At 36.4% G+C, this 19388-nt stretch overlaps 1 protein-coding gene across 13 annotated transcripts in view; it reads left to right on the top strand.

The window, feature by feature from the left end:
* LOC588928 overlaps positions 1 to 19388 on the top strand; it is a 111923-nt gene that overhangs the window by 9231 nt on the left and 83304 nt on the right. For 8 of the 13 annotated variants that reach the window (XM_030974331.1, XM_030974330.1, XM_030974333.1 and 5 more), the window contains 11 exons: positions 307 to 555; positions 1453 to 1689; positions 3485 to 3751; positions 6455 to 6700; positions 8151 to 8393; positions 10081 to 10323; positions 12068 to 12310; positions 14781 to 15023; positions 16032 to 16274; positions 16440 to 16691; positions 18169 to 18411. The exons of 1 other annotated variant lie outside the window; for it this stretch is intronic. In XM_030974331.1, the coding sequence (XP_030830191.1) occupies positions 307 to 555; positions 1453 to 1689; positions 3485 to 3751; positions 6455 to 6700; positions 8151 to 8393; positions 10081 to 10323; positions 12068 to 12310; positions 14781 to 15023; positions 16032 to 16274; positions 16440 to 16691; positions 18169 to 18411 (2709 nt within the window). The remainder of the gene's footprint in view (positions 1 to 306; positions 556 to 1452; positions 1690 to 3484; positions 3752 to 6454; positions 6701 to 8150; positions 8394 to 10080; positions 10324 to 12067; positions 12311 to 14780; positions 15024 to 16031; positions 16275 to 16439; positions 16692 to 18168; positions 18412 to 19388) is intronic. 4 more of the 13 variants (XM_030974327.1, XM_030974334.1, XM_030974337.1 and 1 more) reach the window with 4 other exon arrangements.

Genomic DNA, 19388 nt, shown 5'->3' with positions numbered 1-19388 from the left:
TCCAGACAGTTGACTTAAACAGCAATTTGAGGAAGTTTACATGCAAAATGTAATAAATCTTTACAATTTCTGATAGACAGTATTATATATAACAAATATTTACGATGGTTAGTGCTATTTGATGAATACTTTTCGTGAAATTTAAAGGCCAAAGGGAAGGCTTCATTTTTGTTGAGCATTTGGACACACAACCCCCATCATAATACTAAATCATAAAACTTGTCTGATCTCTATTAAAATTTGTATCACCAGTTTGAGGAAGAGTGATGCCTAAAAAAAAATGCCTGCAATTTAATTTTTGAACAGATGTCGAAGGTCCCATCCTTATGGGCTGTATGTCATCTGATGTTGTTACCAACACCACAACCGGACTGCCAGTGGCCCTGGTCAATTATGGTGTTCCAACAGCTACAGATAACTCTGGGGCAATCACTGCAAACTTGACTTCAGGTCTTCCCCCAGGAAACTTTTCTCTTGGTAACACTTTGGTCATGTATACAGCAGCTGATCCATCTGGGAACAGTGTATCATGCTCTTTCTATGTCAATGTGTCCGGTAAGTGTGATCTTCATTGCCATTTTACTGTTTTCAAGAATTCTTAAATAGTCAGCTTATTATTGCCAGTTTTGGTCCATCGCTTTGGTCCATCATAGCAGTGCATGGTTCAGTGCGCCCTTCAATTACCCATCAGATAGTTTGATAGATTGTTTTAATCCTATGAATTTTTTTTTTTTTTTTTTTTTTAAAGGGAAAGTCCACCCCCAAAATAAGAAGTTTGTTTCGATAGAGGCAGAATAATAAGAAAATCAGGTGAGTGAAAGTTTGAGCAAATTCTGAATGAAAATAAGAAAGTTATGAATTATTGAAGTTGTGATCAATCAAATACAAATTGGCAACTCTGTGACTTATTATACAAGCTCTCTTTCATTTGCTTTGTGCATAATATTCCATAAAATCATGTTTTCTTCGTTATTGATGACGGAATATATATTTGTTCCTTGCAGGGGGAGTATAGAAACATATTTGCAATTATTATATTTAGGGTGCATGTATGGTTGAAATTTTTCTTGAGGGAAAATGAAAATTTTAGATTTTTTTAGTACTGAGCAAATGGAAGTTGAGCTCGCATGATACGTCATAGAGTTGCCAATTTGTGTTTGATTGATCACAACTTCAAAAATCCTAACTTCCTTATTTTTAATCGGAATTTGCTCAAACTTTCACTGACTTGTTTCTCTCATTTTTCTACTCCTATTAAAACTAACTTAATTTCAGGGTGGACTTCCCCTTTAAATGTGAAATAGTTTTAGTAAGTTTTTCACATAGATATAATGAATTTGATTATACCATATTCTCTCATGACTTTGATATTCACTGTTGCTCTGCATTTACTTTGCATTTGGAATCTTCTTGTCATCAATGATTGTACCCTCTGCTTTACCTACGTTTCAGATGTGGAAAATCCCGTATTCACCTCCTGCCCCAGTAGTCAGACTGTGGGCACTGACTTCAGAGGTGACACGGCTATGCTCAATTGGACCGTAACGGTTACCGATAATGATGCGGCTGTTCTCACCTCGGACTACAATACATCATATGTTTTCCCACTCGGAAAAACGACAGTGACTTATAATGCCACTGATAACTCTTCAAACTCAGCGATGTGTGTTTTCACCTTTACAGTGGAAGGTAGGTGAAAGTCACACCCTCTTATCTTATCTCATTTGGCAGCATATTTTCCTGTGGACAAAGGTGTAGTAAATTGATACTGAGAGGAAAGAAATTCATTTCATCTGACGTAACTGCTGTGTTAAATTAAAATTAGCCCCATGAGTGTCATGCTTGACAGATATGGGAGTCACAGAGAAACACATAATTTTTATAAACCCCTAAACCCTGTGCATTTACCAACAATAGCCAGACAATACCTCTGTTGGTTATATGCATGCAATAACCACTATATGATAATAGTTGATTTGCTTTTGAAAGTGTGAATGCTTTTGCCAAGCTACCATGAAAAAGCGCTCAAGCTCTCAAGTGGGTATCGTACTCATTTACTTCACTTGCATCATGAGTGGCGAATGGAGATGGCAATGGACCTAGAAGTGTCATGCCGGGGATTTGAACTCTAAACCCCGAGATCCAGGGTCTATTGACATATCCACTGGACTATGACACCTCTCTGTCACAGATGTGCATGCACAGGATATACTTTTTATTGTGTCATATATATCAATCACATTATTTCAGGAAACCCTCATCCACAAAATAATTTTGTTTACATACACATTTTCAGGACTACTACTTAAAGAGAGTGGTCTGATCTTTTGGATTAAAATTAAAATCCATTAAAATAGAAGACTTGAAGCAAAATAAAATAGCAGTTAATGTACTGTGCTTGATTTCTGACATCTGAGATCTTAGATTTTGTTTGGGGGGGGGGGTCAGGTCAAGTCTGATAGATCAGTCATATATTCACACACTTTTCATAGAAATTTTAATATCTGTGAGGAGATTAAGGAAATTAGATTATTGAGATAAAGTAGAGGATTGCTAAGCATAAGTGGTCATATCGTATTAGGTTTCTTACACAGAAATGACTGATTTTATTTTCAAAATTGTTTTAATTCAATATAATCAGATCAGGAGGTCCATTACACTGAACTCCAATTCTCACCGCATATATCTGAAAACAAGCCAACAGCCAATCGCTGAGGTATCAGAGGCGCAGTCATTGTTAGAATGTATATTTATTGCTATATGTGCGGTAGCGAGAATTGCCCATCAGATGTGGATACTAGGGTCCTGTTTTATAAAAATTTTATGTCATGATTTATGTCACATTTCAATAAAACTTTTATGCATGTACAGGGCCCTTAAATTTTAGGTATTAAAGGGAAATCCAACCCAAATAGACAAGTACTCTAAAAGAAAGCAGAAAACTGGTGAAAATTTCAATTCAATTTGGCTAAATATAAGAAAGTTATGAATTTTTGAAAGTTGATATCACTATACGTGCAATTCAAGTTTGCTGAAGCGGTAATGTCAATGTGATGTAGTGCCGGACTGCTTTCCCATCTGTTCCTCCAACATATAAAATGATGAAAATTTTTTTTTTTTTCAAAAATTCATGTCTCATGATGGTTTATTCTTTTTAGAAGGCCTTTAATATGCTATCTATAATATATTTTGAGTAGTGCCCCAAGGGAAAAGGAACTTATGAGAAAAACAGAAATTAATGATATTTGTGTACACAGCAAATGGGATAGTAGTCTTCGTCCTACGTCACAATCCACTGACCAAACTACCAATTTGAGATTTGCATAGACTTAGTAATCTCATATTTCAAACATTCATAACTTGCTTTCAAACTTGCCATTCTGTTTCTGTTATTTTTCTGCTTTCATACAAAGGTCACATAGATCATATCATACTTATGTAGAAATTATTCCAAAAAAAAATTGTTTTTATTTCACACGATAAGATCAAGAAGCCCCTTACTACACGACAATGGTGAGCACATGCCCAACGGATGTGGTCAATATCACAGTCACTGATCTAAACTACCGCAACATAAGCTGGATTGTACCACAAGTCCAAGATAATGTGGACCCAACTGTAAATCTCACCGGAGTCTCGGAGAGCCACTCGCCAGGATCCCAGTTCTTTGCCGGCACAACCACTGTCATTTACCAAGCCACAGACCTCTCTGGAAATACGGGCAATTGTACTTTTCAGATAACAATCAATGGTGAGTCTTTTGAATGTAGTTATGGTAAACGGCTCAGAAGTCTACATAACATAATCATTTTGCTATCAGCACAGCAGTATTTTTTGGAATAATCAAGCAGTATACTATGTGTAATTGCTGAATGTTATGAAATGTGCCGTTTTTTGGTCAATGCCCCATCACCCATGCATTTATCTGCGTAAAAAGGAAATTAAAGTATTCATTTATGAAACGTAAGAGTAAATCAAAGCTGAACCAAAATTCTCCAAAAGAATAATTTTTCAGATTTGTGTATTTGAATGTAAAAGATTTTTTTTTATATTAGTCAATGCCATGGCACAAAAAATATTCCTTAATGCAAAAAGTGAATTGGAAGTTTCTAATGGTGTTAGTCTAGACCTAACTCTTACGTTAATAAAAAATTATGGCTTTTAACAATTATCCATTTTGCATTCCAAGCACTTTGCGTGCTACTACATTTTGGTAATTAAGCCATGTGCATATCAACATCACTTGGGCATAAATGCATTGTGCGTTCCAAATGTGTCTTTGCCTGCCACTACATTTTGGTAATTAAGCCATGTGCATATCAACATCACTTGGGCATAAATGCATTGTGCGTTCCAAATGTGTCTTTGCCTGCCACTACATTTTGGTAATTAAGCCATGTGCATATCAACATCACTTGGGCATAAATGCATTTTGCGTTCCAACCATGTCTTTGCCTGCCACTACATTTTAGTATTAAAGCTATGTGCATATGAACATCTCTTCAACATAAAATCATTTTGCGTTCCAAACATGTAATTGCGTGCCACTACCTTTTGGTAAGCCACGTGCATATCAATATCACTTCGGCATAAATGCACTTTTCTTTCCAAACATGTCTTTTCCTGCCACTACATTTTGGTAAGCTACGTGCATACCCAGGACCAAAATCCAGTTGAAACCAATTGGAGCAAAACCAATTGAAACCAGTTGCCAACTGGTTTCAATAGGGAAATTGGAACAACTGGTTCCAATTGAAACCAGTTGCCAACTGGTTCCAATTGAAACCAGTTGAAACCAATTGCCAACTGGTTCCAATTGAAACCAGTTGAAACCAATTGCCAACTGGTTCCAGTTGCCCAATGGTTTCAACTGGAACCAGTTGTTCCAATTTCCCTATTGAAACCAGTTGGCTTCAATTGGTTTCAACTGGTTTCAATTGGTTTCAACTGGTTTCAATTGGTTTCAACTGGTTTCAATTGGTTTCAACTGGTTTCAATCGGATCAAATTGAAACTTACAGTTGGCATAAACTTAATTAGTTATAAGTTAATTAGCTCTTGCACTAATTATCGCTCATGTCAACACAGTAGCATTGTTATATGTGTCTACATTAAGTACAATGTAAAGGGCATTATAATATGCAGACCATATAATATAATTAACAAGGAAGGCATTGCCATTATATATGTTTGTATTTGATGTATTTTGTACATGGTTAGTGTTTTACTAATCAACTTTTAATCTGTGTAATTACAAAAATATGTTACTAATGAACATGCTTATCATTGCTAATTAGTCTTTATATTTATCTGAAACAAATGCATTACTTGCAAATGAAAATTAATTAATAAGTACATTGTAAATCCAAAAAAATTACATAAAACATTGATCTGCACACAAGCAGATAATATGCAAATTAACTGGTTTCAATTGGATCCAGTTGGGTAACTGGAAATATTTCCAATTGGAACCAATTGTGTAACTGGAAATGAATTCTAACTGGAACCATGCAGTTGGGTAACTGGAAATTATACTTCTAACTGGAAATGAATGCTAACTGGAACCAATTGGGTAACTGGAAATGAATTCTAACTGGAACCAGTTGGGTAACTGGAAATTACTTCTAACTGGAAATGAATGCTAACTGGAACCAGTTGGGTAACTGGAAATAAATTCTAACTGGAACCAGTTGGGTAACTGGAAATGACTTCTAACTGGAACCAGTTGGGTAACTGGAAATGACTTCTAACTGGAAATGAATGCTAACTGGAACCAGTTGGGTAACTGGAAATGAATTTTAACTGGAACCAGTTGGGTTACTGGAAATGAATTCTAACTGGAACCAGTTGGGTAACTGGAAATGAATTCTAACTGGAACCAATTGGGTAATTGGAAATGAATTCTTAACTGGAACCAGTTGGGTAACTGGAAATGACTTCTAACTGGAAATGAATGCTAACTGGAACCAGTTGGGTAACTGGAAATGAATTCTAACTGGAACCAATTGAGTAACAGGAAAATCATCTTACTGTTTCCAGTTGAACTTCTAACTGGAACCAGTTGGGTAACTGGAAATGACTTCTAACTGGAACCAATTGAGTAACTGAAAAAATTACCTTACTGGTTCCAGTTGCACTTCTTATGGGTTTGAACTGGAAATGAACAATATTTTCCAGTTCGGCAATTGGTTTCAACTGGAAATTTTATATTCCAATTGAAACCAATTGAAACCAATTGAAACCAGTTGAAACCAATTGAAACCAATTGAAACCAGTTGGAGATTTCAACTGGTTTCAATTGGATTTTGGTCCTGGGTATTGACATCATTTCGGCATAAATGCATTTGTGTTCCAAACATGTCCTTGCGTGCCATTACATTTTGGTATTAAAGCTACGTGCATATTGACATCACTTTGGTTTAAACTGTATGAATATTCACTCTTTGAATCAACAGATGAACAGGTTCCAGATCTCACAGGTTGTCCCTCCGACATGAACGCTACTACAGACCCTGGTGTATCTTATGCTACTACTGTGAACTGGACGGCACCTGTATTCACAGATAACGTAGACATCATCAATGCTACATCATCACATTCTCCTTTAGATAAGTTTATCATCGGAGTCACAGAGGTGTCTTATAATGGAAGTGACAGTGCAGGAAATGTTGCCTCTTGCACCTTTATTATCACAGTGTCTGGTAAGTGAAAGCCAAAGAATATGGAAAGTGATGGATTCGAATTATATTTCAAAATCCATCTGTCTTTGCAATTGAAGGAAATGTCAGAAAAAAAAGTTAATTCTTGACTACACAACTTGTTTCTATTGGTACCAGACTTAGCATTCATTTGAGATTCGCTATTAGACCAATATTATTGGATAAAGTTATTATTTCTAGTCAAATTGAAACATGAGAGCTGTATATTAGGTATTGTATCATCTTTTTGCAGGCCAAATTCTAGGAAGGTATGTAGAAGAAAATTCTGTTCAAGACATTTCCTCAGATATAGGAACTAGAAAGTCCTGCTGGACAATAACTTTTTGTGGAATAATCGACTTTAAAATTTCAAACCTTTTTGAAGTGTCTTCATACGTTATTTGGCTTTCAGGCAGCGAGTGATCTGGGCCTCATTGCATGAAATACCATTAATTGTAACTTTGCCATTAATGGTAACTTCCATGGAAACCTTGATTTGATTGGCTGTTGAGTGATGTTGCAATTGTAGTTAATACTAGGGACTTTTAGATTGAGTGGACGAGAACACGACGAATGCCAACTGATCATGCGTGTCAACGTACTCAACTGCCCATGTTGACTACAATTAGAAATCTTAAATTGCACTCGACGATAAACATGCATGCAGGAAGTAACACTATGAATATGACGGACAAAAGAACATCTCTTCACTGCTATTATGTAAAAATGTGTAGAACAGGTGAATATGCATGTGACACCTGTTCTACACATTTTTACATAATAGCAGGGAAGGGATCGATGTTCCTTTGTCTACCTGAGGAACTGTATATTTTATGCGCACGCGGCATACTAGTACCGTACTAGATTTAGGAAAATCAAGGTTGACGCATTCTCGATCGCCGACTGAGACGACGTGACGCATGCGCAGTGCCATAAAATGACGTCACACGTTGCAGTCAAAGCTGTAGACGCGCAAATCTAAAAGTCCCTTTTGATGGCAAAGTTACCATCAGTGGTAAGTTTTATGCAACAGGGTCCTGTAACAAGATTGATGATTCTCTAGTAAAATCTATTCTATCAAGCTTATTAATTTTGAATTAGAATCATGAATCATGAAGTTTTACAAAGTCTTATACGTGGCCGGCCCCTTAGACACAAACATCTGATGTTGTTTTTTAATCACAAAAATACAAATTGCTGTTATGATATCATGCTGATGTAGGCCAAATGTTGTGGGACATGTAATGGGAGGACATGTAAAGGGATGAAATGATTCTTCTAATGCTGCCACATTATTCTAGTTGTTGCTTCATATTATTATGTTTTTCTCTAGTACATGTACATGATAACACAACATCAGTAAATGTTACATGTATATTCTTTTTGAAGGGTCACTTCTTGCAAGTTAATAAGAATTGTTATTGGGAGTCATTTTTCACATTTGCCTGAACAGACAATGAGAATCCAGTCATCGGAGGATGCCCAAGTGACCAGAGTGTAAACACAGACAGTGGTAATGCTACAGCTGTAGTTACCTGGATGCTGCCAGCAGCAACAGATAACTCTGGTAGCCAGATGCTGACATCCACTGACAATCCTGAAGATTCCTTTCCTATTGGTAACAACACAGTGACCTACACATCAACAGATGCAGCTGGATACACAGACAATTGCACCTTCTATATAGTTGTCAACGGTAAGTGGAGATACTTGTATGCATTATCATGCCCTTGTTATGCCAGCTGGTAGGTTGGTAGTTTTGCAATTCTATTTTTCTATTGCTTTTTTGGTCCATACTTTTTATGTTGATTGAATTCTTATCAATGTCATAACAGTTTCACAATGTGATATGGGTAATTTCATAAATTAGGGACCCACTTTGTAACATTTTTAGTGTCCCTGTTACATAAGGAACCCACACGTATTTGTGGGGGTGGTGGTGCATATTATGGTAATTTATGCAAATTTGGTAATAAAATTCACATTTGTACCCATAAATCTTGTATTCTTCATTTTAAAACATTAGTTTTCACTTCATAGTAGGAGACCAGCCTGTAGGTCCCATGACCAATCTCTTGGAACAAAGGTTTGTAAGTGTTTTTGTGTTCCCTGATGAATACCGAACAATTTTGACTTGGGCTGCCCCCTTGAAAATCCCAGGCATTTTCATGAGGGGTCAACAAAGGTCAAACGGGGGTAGAAATTCAAATATATTCCAATAAAAAAAATACAAATAGAGCATAATATGAAGTTGAAACCTACCATATTCACAGAAAACATGATAAAACGTCTCGTCATAATCGTCTTCAAGGGGCTGGATTGTTTACCCCTAGACTAGGCAGGCCGCATAAGCAAGGACAAATAAAATTGATGACGTAATTGGCAACAAAATCAGTCAGGCGTGAATCTCGTCGTGAATTTTATCGCCAATTATTCACAACGAAATTGACGATATCGTGAATTTTGTCGTGAATAATTCACGATTTGGTCTGTTCACGATGTCCCTTCAAATGGAAGAGCCAGGTTATTGCTTATGTTATCAATTGTTTTGATAATTTCTTGTGTATTTCTTTGTTTTTTTAAACTTATGTATTTTATTGTTTTTGTTTAATTTCATTTCTAATTATTTTGAACTCCAAAATAAACAACAAAACTATAAACAAGATCAAATTTTGTTTGGAAAAATGAGATTGCCTTATGTTTTGTACACAAATCGCAAAAATGAGCGATTTTCGGGCTGACATGCAAAGACAATAGGTAACGTGAATTTTTAACGCCAGGTCCGATTTTCCCAAAAATTATTTCAAAAGATGTACAAGGCTCGAAAGAAAAAATCTTTAGATTTCAGCGTAACATTCTTTTGCGTAAAACATGCGAAAAATAGCCCCTCCTCCTATAGCCCCCCCCCCCCTGGGTTAGATAGGGTTAATTTAAGAATTAATAATTTACTATGTGAAATAACAATACCAGAAAACATTGAGCATTATGTATCTTCAGGTACAATTGTAAAAGTGCTTTCACTTTTGGTCTTTTTAGATCGAGACTTCATAAAATATATTTGAGAATGATTAAGATGCTCATTGTTCGAAATGTACCCATACCATACAGACAATGAGAATCCAGTCATCGGTAGATGCAAAACTGATCACAGTATTTCAAAGGCCCTCTCATGAAAGGCAAAGAGTGAAGTGATTGATTTTTATCTCCATTGTCATCAGATTTAAAAATATGCAAACACCTTTATTTCTTATCTCTTGATTCACATGATTGGTAATAGAGCTTCCATTTCATTTTTTGAGAGGGGGGCGTTTCCAAAACTGATCTTTACCTTTAATAAGAATTGTTTTTGGAGTAATTTTTCACATTTACCTGTATCATAACAGACAATGAGAATCCAGTCATCGGTGGATGCCCAAGTGACCAGAGTGTAAACACGAACAGTGGCAGGGCTACAGCAGTAGTAAAATGGACAACACCTACAGCAACAGATAACTCTGGTAACCAGACGCTGACATCCACTGACAATCCTGGAGATTCCTTTCCTATTGGAAACAACACAGTGACCTACACATCAACAGATGCAGCAGGAAATACAGACACATGCACCTTTTATATATCTGTGACTGGTAAGTAACCATGAAAATTGCTATAGGTGACATATATTGTCAGTCCGTCCGTCCGTACGTCCCATTCTCGTGATCGCGTTATCTCAAGATTTGGTCATGTATGTAACTTGCAGAGCCAATAAATTGATTAAATTTTGGGGTCACAAGGTCAAAGGTCACAGGGCTCATTATGTATGCAAAAATAGCTCCTGATCACATTATCATTAGAACAGATGTACAGATTACCATGAAATTCAGGACATGTATGTATCTTGCTTGGGCAATGAACTGATTAGATTTTGGGGTCATGAGGTCTAGGTCAAAGGTCATGGGGCTCATTATGTATGCAAAAATAGCTTGTGATCGCATTATCATTAGAACCGATGGATTGATTACCATCAAACTCAAGACATGTATGTATCTTGCAGAGCCAATGAACTGAGTAGATTTTGGGGTCACAAGGTCAAAGGTCACAGGACTCATTATGTATGCAAAAATAGCTTGTGATTGCATTATCATTAGAACTGATGGATTGATTACCATCAAACTAAAGACATGTATGTACCTTGCAGAGCCATACAATATCATTATTATTATCTATATAAGGTTGACTAGCTAAATAACAAAATTGATTCGATAATCAAGCAATATTGTATCAACAGTTGAAGTTCGCGGATGACAGAGCAGTACGAAAACAATATTGATCGGTCATCCGGGTAATGCACTAAAAATATAAAGTACACTGGTTTGTTGCAACAATTGGAAGCCTCATATAGATAATAATCGTATATCTTCATGTCAGTCAGATAATGTAAATGTTCTCATTTCATGTAGAAGTTTGTCCTCTTGAAGACTTAGAAATTTGTAGATAGTATTTCGTTTTGTTGACATATTGTAAAGTTTACAAAAATCTTATCTGAAATCATTTTTAAAAGGCAAACCAACCCTTCTAAAAAGTTTATTTGAATGAAAGCATAAAAATCAGAGAAACAGAATTGCGAAAGTTTGAAATAAATTGGACCAATATTAAGAAGTTATGAGTGTTTGAAATGTGAGCTCACTACAGCTGTGTGAATCTCAATTCGGCAATTTTGTCAGTGGATTGTGACGCAGTTACGGATTACTCTCCCTTTTTGTTGAGTACTAAAAAATCACTTATTTCTCGTTTTCTTCCAAGTGCCTTCACCCTCAAGCACTATTTAAAATATATCATGGAGAGTACATTATTACAGGTCCTCAAAAAAGAACAGACCATCCCGTTCCATACATTTATGAAAAGTTGAAATTTTAGTCCTTTTGTGTATTGGAGCAAATGGGAAAGTTGTACGCCACTACATCGCATAGACATTATCAGCCAATTTGAAGAGCTCATACCTATAGTAATTGCAATTTTCAAAAAAATCATAACTTTCAATTTTTCTGCTTTATTCTAGACAAAAAAAAAATTCTATCAAGGTTGGATTTCCTTTAAACATTTACGTTTTGTACCCATACCATACAGACAATGAGAATCCAGTCATTGGTAGATCCAAAACTGATCAGAGTATTTCAAAGGCCCTCTCATGAAAGGCAAAGTGTGAAGTGATTGATTTTTATCTCCATTGTCATCAGATTTAAAAATATGCAAACACCTTTATTTCTTATCTCTTGATTCACATGATTGGTAATAAGAGCTTCCATTTCATTTTTTGAGAGGGGGGCGTTTCCAAAACTGATCTTTACCTTGAATTGTTATAGGCGTAATTTTTCACATTTGCCTGAACAGACAATGAGAATCCAGTCATCGGAGGATGCCCAAGTGACCAGAGTGTAAACACAGACAGTGGTAATGCTACAGCAGTAGTTACCTGGATGCTGCCACCAGCAACAGATAACTCTGGTAGCCAGATGCTGACATCCACTGACAATTCTGGAGATTCCTTTCCTATTGGAAACAACACAGTGACCTACACATCAACAGATGCAGCAGGAAATACAGACACATGTACCTTTTATATATTTGTGATTGGTAAGTAACCATAAAAACTGATATAGGTGACATATATGTAGTCATAACCTTGCTAAACAGGGAGGTGTATAGGTGAAGATAGCCTTTATTCTGAATTCTTTTTTTTAGATAAATTTGTTATAGACTAATGAATAGTCCCCAGATTGAGTCACTATATCTTTGCATCAGTAAATGTGTATTCTTGTTGTTAGAATTAATAAGCATAAAACGTGTTTTAGTTAGTCAACATTATCTCTTGATCAGAATAACTTGGAATCATTAGTGTAAATCATTTCATGGCATTCTTTGCTCCAAAACTGTATATCATGTACAAAATAAATTATAAAATGTAAAGGTCCTACCACAGAACTTTGTGGAACGCCAATGTTTATGTTCTTAGTACTATATATGTAGGATAATTTACTTATTCATTTAAACATTGCGCTCAGTTAAGTAAAGGACCTGTTAACCAATCTGGAGCTGTACAACAATCAGTGCCATATTTCGTTAAAGTAATATTTGATGAACAATACAAATCAACACTTAGAAGATTTTTACGCCGTTTTGTAAATTTAGAAATACCACTAGAAGTACCACTCCCAGTTCTTTCACTCGATCCTCTCTCTTTCAACAATTTCTGCAGACTGTCCATCCTAAGTATCCTCCTTCTTCCCCTACTCCTTCTTCCCACAATTTCCCAGTCAAAGCAAGATTCTCTAGGCCTTCTTTACATGTAATGTGACCCATGAACTTCAACTGCCTAATCAACATCTCACATATCATTTTCCTTTGCACTCCAGCTCGTGTAAGAACTTCCTCATTACTAACTTTGTCAGTCCAGGGGATTTTCATCATTCTTCTTAAAAACCACATTTCGAAACTTTCCAAACGCTTTTTAGTATCAGAGGCTAAAGTCCACGTTTCACTACCATACATAAGTACTGGGTAGATGTAACAATTCAATACTCTTATTCTGGTCCTCATACTCATTGTTCGATTTGTCAGAATTTTGCCTAGCTTTGAAAATGCAGATTTAGCGAGAGCTATCCTTCTCTTGATCTCACATCTGGCATCCTCGGCGATCATGCTGCCGAGGTAGTTAAATGAGGAGACTTGTTTAATGATCTGTTCTTTCAGTTTCAAGTTACATTTTGGACTGCTCTTCTTAGAGACCACCAGGCATTTTGTCTTGGTGTAGTTGATCTCTAGTCCCATTCTCTCACTTTCTTTTACAACTACATTCAGGAGTCTCTGGAGATCTTTCTCTGATTCAGAAAATAAAACAGTGTCATCAGCATATCTAATATTTGTGATTGAATGGCCACTCACTTGTATCCCATTTTCATCTTCCAATTCTCTTAGAATGATTTCACTCTACATATTGAACAGGTCCTGCGACATAACACAACCCTGTCTGACTCCCGTCCGATGTTAATATATTCACTACACTCTCCTTCTACCCTGATGCATGCAAACTGATTCCAAGATAGACTTTGTAGCAGTCTTAGATCTTTCCTATATATATCAAGCTTTTTCATCTCTTCAAAAAGTTCTGAATGTTTTACTTTATCAAAAGCCTTTGAATAATCAATAAAACACATGTACACATCCTTTTGCATTTCAACTGCTCTCTCCGTTATATTTCTAACCACAAATATTGCATTTCTTGTGGCCGCATCCTTTACAAAACCAAATTGTTCCCTTCCGACCATGGGAGCTATTCTACTTCTTGCTCTCAAAAGCAAAATCCTCAAAATGATCTTAGTGATATGGCAAATAAGGCTGATTGTCCTATATTGCTCACAATCCACGGCTTCCGGTTTCTTTGGGAGAGTAATGAAAATGGATCTGCCCAATTCATCTGGAAATGTTCCGTCATTATATATTTTGTTAATAATTTCTGTTAATCTATCAACACCATATTCCTCTAATGCTTCAAACATTTCAGTGACCACACCATCTGGTCCAGCTGCTTTGTTCTTCTTCATCTTCTTCATCTTTGACATTGCCCAAAAGTAACCATGTTTAATGGTTAATGTCTTTGATTCGTATTCGCTTTGAAAATACAATGCCTGAGAAAGAATGAATTAATCAACTTTGTTGGAAACTTATCAATGAAATAAATGAGAAGAGTCTCAATTATTTCTTTGGAAAAATAGATGTCAAAGCAACTTTTTATTTTCATTTGTGCTCTTGAGCCTACTCGCACCAATGCTCATATTCACCCCATATATGAAAATGAGGCAGTTTTGGTAAAGAATTTATTTTTATTTTCCAGTGTGATGATGGTTGAGAATCTTTGTCTCTTTTCGTTTCCCCTTGATTTAAGTGAGTCGATATCTAAGCGAGACAAACATATCACTAAAGATGTTTATTAAGGTTGAATTGAAAAAAATATGCTTTTTTGGAATGTTTTTTTTATTGGGGGGGGGGGGCATTACAATGCTGGATAATCGCACATACATGAACAAATATCTTGTCCCCCTCCTAGACAATGAGAATGCAGTCTTCAGTGGATGCCCAGGTGATCAGAATGTCAACACAGACAGTGGCAGGGCTACAGCAGTAGTAAAATGGACACCACCTACAGCAACAGATAACTCTGGTAACCAGACGCTGACATCTTCGCACAATCCTGGAGACTACTTTCCTCTTGGAAATACAACAGTGAACTACACATCAACAGATACTGCAGGAAATATAGAAATGTGTACCTTTCTTATAACTGTGGCTGGTAAGTTTGTGAAATAAAGACGAAATGAAATGAAAAAGTGAAGTTTACAAGATCATTAGTTGTATTTTAAACTCGGTGTCATTTCCTCTTCAGTTTTCCCTTTTTCCCTTCATTCTTCTGCCTTTTCTTTTCAGCTTTTCTTTTATTACGATCTTTGAAGTTTTTCTACTTCTGGGGCAATTTAGTAATATAAAAGCAAATGTCAGTTCACGGTTTGTCAAGAATCGATTCATGGATTCAGGCCAAACTTAGGTCAAGCATGTATCTTGTAGAGCCAATGAATTGATTAGATTTTTGGGTCACCAGCTCAAAGGTCACAGGGCTCATTATGTATGCAAAAATAGCTTGTGATCGTATTATCATGAGAACCGAAGGACAAATTCCCTTAAACTCGGGACATGTATGTATCTTGATGAGACAATGAAATGATTAGATTTTGGGGTCATGAGGTCAAAGATCAAAGGGTCATACATGTATATGAAAGATAAGCGCCGATGCTAAATTCCCACAAAATAATACAACTGCCAGGAAGAATCATCACTAGGTTTGAACTTGAAAATTTTGTTTTGCTGTGCGGCTTCATGCGAAAATGTTATGGTGTCAAAATGTACATGTTTACAGCACTAACTATGTGAAAGTACAGGCTTTCATTTGAAATGGGATCTGGGCCTATAGCTCAATCGCAGTTCTTGTTGACCAGGGAGTCATGTTGGATTTTTCTTTGGAGGAGGGGAGGGGAGTTGAAATAAATAGATCATTCAAACTCTCTTTACTGTTGCCTCGACAGACAAAGGATTCCAACCTCAGATTGAAATTTAGGATCTCAATAGATAATGCCAGAATGGATTGAATTGTAGGGTAAAGAAATTCCAGAACCCCTCTTCTGTATGCAGTATTACCATTGTAATATCCTAGACTTGGAAAATGAACTACAGTCTGCCATTCTTACTTAGCTGTAAGTTTATTAATTCTTGCCTCTGTGTCTATGTGTGTGTGTGTGTTTTGTAGATAATGAAGTCCCGTTGATATCTGGATGCATTAGCACTCTCACTTCGAACGCGCTGCCTGGTCAGGCCTTTGACAACTTAAACTGGGTCGAACCAACAGCCACCGACAACGCTGGGCAGGTCAATATGACGGGCACTCATGTTCCAGGGGCCATGTATTACATCGGAGACACAACGGTCACATTCACAGCTGTAGATGATTCTGGGAACATCGCAATGTGTATCTTTGTTATTACAATACTTGGTGAGTTTTAAAGCTGCGATCATATTTTATGGATGATATAAGTCGTTCTAAAGGATCTTTGTTAAACTATTGTGTTGTTAATGTGCTCTTATACACGTAGTTTTCACCAATCTCAATAAGGATTGTTCACTAAGATTACTTACTTTACATTTTGTTTTTGAACAGATATGGAAGATCCAGTCCTTATGGGCTGTATGTCATCTGATATTGTTACCAACACCACAACCGGGCAGCCAGTGGCCCTGGTCAATTATGGTGTTCCAACAGCTACAGATAACTCTGGGGCAATCACTGCAAACTTGACTTCAGGTCTTCCCCCAGGAAACTTTTCTATTGGTAACACCTTGGTCATGTATACAGCAGCTGATCCATCTGGGAACAGCGTATCATGTAATTCCTTCTATGTCAATGTGTCTGGTAAGTGTAATCTGAACACCATTTTTTTTCATGGCTCACAATTCTTGACCAAAATTCAGGAGCTTTGCTCCCATATCTTGGTTTAAGGGTGCAGTATAGTAAAAACATAGTATTTACTACATGTATTTCCTGAAAATTCTATTCTGGTATACCAGCTGAAGAAATGAAAATGATAGACATTTTCTAGCTTCTAATTAAGTTGATTTTTAGGTACAGTCAGAAAGGGGTTAGTTCTCTGTAATGTAAATGCATTAATGCCCTTCTGGCTCCAAACAGGATAATATTGTCTATTTTTTAATGACTTAAAGGAAACCAAAACCTTCATACTAAGTTACTTTTATTGTAAAGTTTAAGATATTTGAAACATATCATTGAAATTTGAACAAAATCGGGCAAGGAATAAGGAAGTAAGAGCTTTTTGAAATGACTAGTCAATAGAGGGCGGTATTCAATTTGATGACATCATCTGTGGACAACTCTCCATGCCTTTTGTACATCAAATTTCATGTTTTTCCTTCTTTCTTGTGATTGAGATAATGTACTCCCCCGAAAGCAAGATATAGAATGCAAAATGATATTCTACTTCACATGTTATGAAGTCGGATCAGAACACAAATAAATACGAAAAAAACAAAAAATTGTGAAATTGTATATACAAAAGGCATGGAGAGTTGTTCACAGATGATGTCATCAAATTGAATACCGCCCTCTAGTGACTAGTCATTTCAAGAAGCTCTTACTTCCTTATTCCTTGCCCGATTTTGTTCAAATTTTCACTGATTTTATAAAGAATTGCGAAAGTTTGAAATAAATTGGACCAATATTAAGAAGTTATGAGTGTTTGAAATGTGAGCTCACTACAGCTGTGTGAATCTCAATTCGGCAATTTTGTCAGTGGATTGTGACGCAGTTACGGATTACTCTCCCTTTTTGTCGATACTAAAAAATCACTTATTTCTTGTTTTCTTCCAAGTGCCTTCGCCCTCAGGCACTATTTAAAATATATCATGGAGAGTACATTATTACAGGTCCTCAAAAAAGAACAGACCATCCCGAGTCATACATTTATGAAAAGTTGAAATTTTAGTCCTTTTGTGTATTGGAGCAAATGGGAAAGTTGTACGCCACTACATCACATAGACATTATCAATTCAGCCAATTTGAAGAGCTCTTACCTATAGTAATTGCAATTTTCAAAAAAATCATAACTTTCACATTTTTTGTCCGATTTCATTCAAACTTTCACCAATATGCTTCTCTGATTTTTCTGCTTTATTCTAGACAAAAAGTTTTTTCTATCAAGGTTGGATTTCCCTTAAACATTTACGTTTTGTCATATTAAACAGACAATGAGGATCTAGTCCAGACCCAGATTTTTTTCCATGTGAATCACCTCAACAATTTTGAAGAAAAATCCTGAACAGATGACATTGGTTTCATAACATGATCAACCCTTTTTTTGGTGAATTATTTGCAGATGTGGAAGCACCAGTCCTGGTTTGCCCCAGCAACATCGTTAACAACACAGAACCTGGCTTGAACACTGCAAATGTGACCTGGTCGGAGCCGACATATACTGATAACTCTGGCCGGGTGAGGGTTTCTCCCGATTATCCCTCTGGGGCTACGTTTGGCATAATCACGGCCACCGTGGTTACATACACTGCTGTGGATGATTCAGGAAACATGGCAACATGTTCCTTCAATGTGACAGTGATTGGTAAGCGTAGACATCAAAAAATTAAATCACCCTCGCATTTCAACCATTATTACATAGGGCTTGACGCTGACTTTAGCCCAAGGCCGGCAAATCACTTAAAATGTATTTTGTCATCTAGTATTCTAACAAGAGTAGCATGTATAATAAAACATCATTGGTCTTGACAATATCTATAGAATAACTACTCTACGTCAGGTAAAGAAAAAGAACTTTTTTGTTAGTGCTCCGAGTAATGTCATTCCTCCGCTACAAAGTAGCCGGAGGCATTATGTTTTCGGGTTGTCCGTACGTACATATGTCCCGTTCTCGTGATCGCGTTATCTCAAGAACCCATTGATGGATTCCCGCCAAACTTGGTCATCTATGTATCTTGCAGAGCCAACATACTGATTAGATTTTTGGGTAACGAGTACAAATGTCAAATGTCACAGGGCTCACGTAAGCAAAATAGCTCGCTTCTGTTTTGGTTTGTAAAATAACTCCATGGCGGAGGCATCATTTTCGACTGCGCGCGGTCGAAGGTCCATCTAGATATTTGTTGTATGCAAACAATCCAGCAGACCTCAATAGTCAACATTATCTCTTGATCAGAATAAATTGGAATCATTTGTGTAAATCATTTTATGGCATTCTTTGCTCTAAAACTAAATATTATGTACAAAATAATATGTAAAGGTCCTACGTAGAACCTTGTGGAACACCAACGTTTATGTTCTTGGTACTACATGTGCAGGATTATCTACTTATTCATTAGACATTACGCTCATTTAATTAAAGGACCTGTGAACCGACTTCGAGCCATACCACAAAAAGTGCCATATTTTATTTGAGTAATATTTGATGAACAACACAAATCAACATTTAATAGATTTATACACCCGTTTTATAAAATTTAAAAATATGACAAGTATTTTCAAGTAACCATGTTTGTTAGTTTCCTTCTGTAATTTCTAATCCCTTTGAAAATACAATACTTG

This window comes from Strongylocentrotus purpuratus, unplaced genomic scaffold, assembly GCF_000002235.5.
Source record: "Strongylocentrotus purpuratus isolate Spur 01 unplaced genomic scaffold, Spur_5.0 spur5_scaffold_7, whole genome shotgun sequence".
NCBI classification, from domain to species: Eukaryota; Metazoa; Echinodermata; class Echinoidea; order Camarodonta; family Strongylocentrotidae; genus Strongylocentrotus; species Strongylocentrotus purpuratus.
The sequence above is the reverse complement of the archived record's forward strand: the minus strand, read 5'-3'. Positions and strand labels throughout refer to the sequence as shown.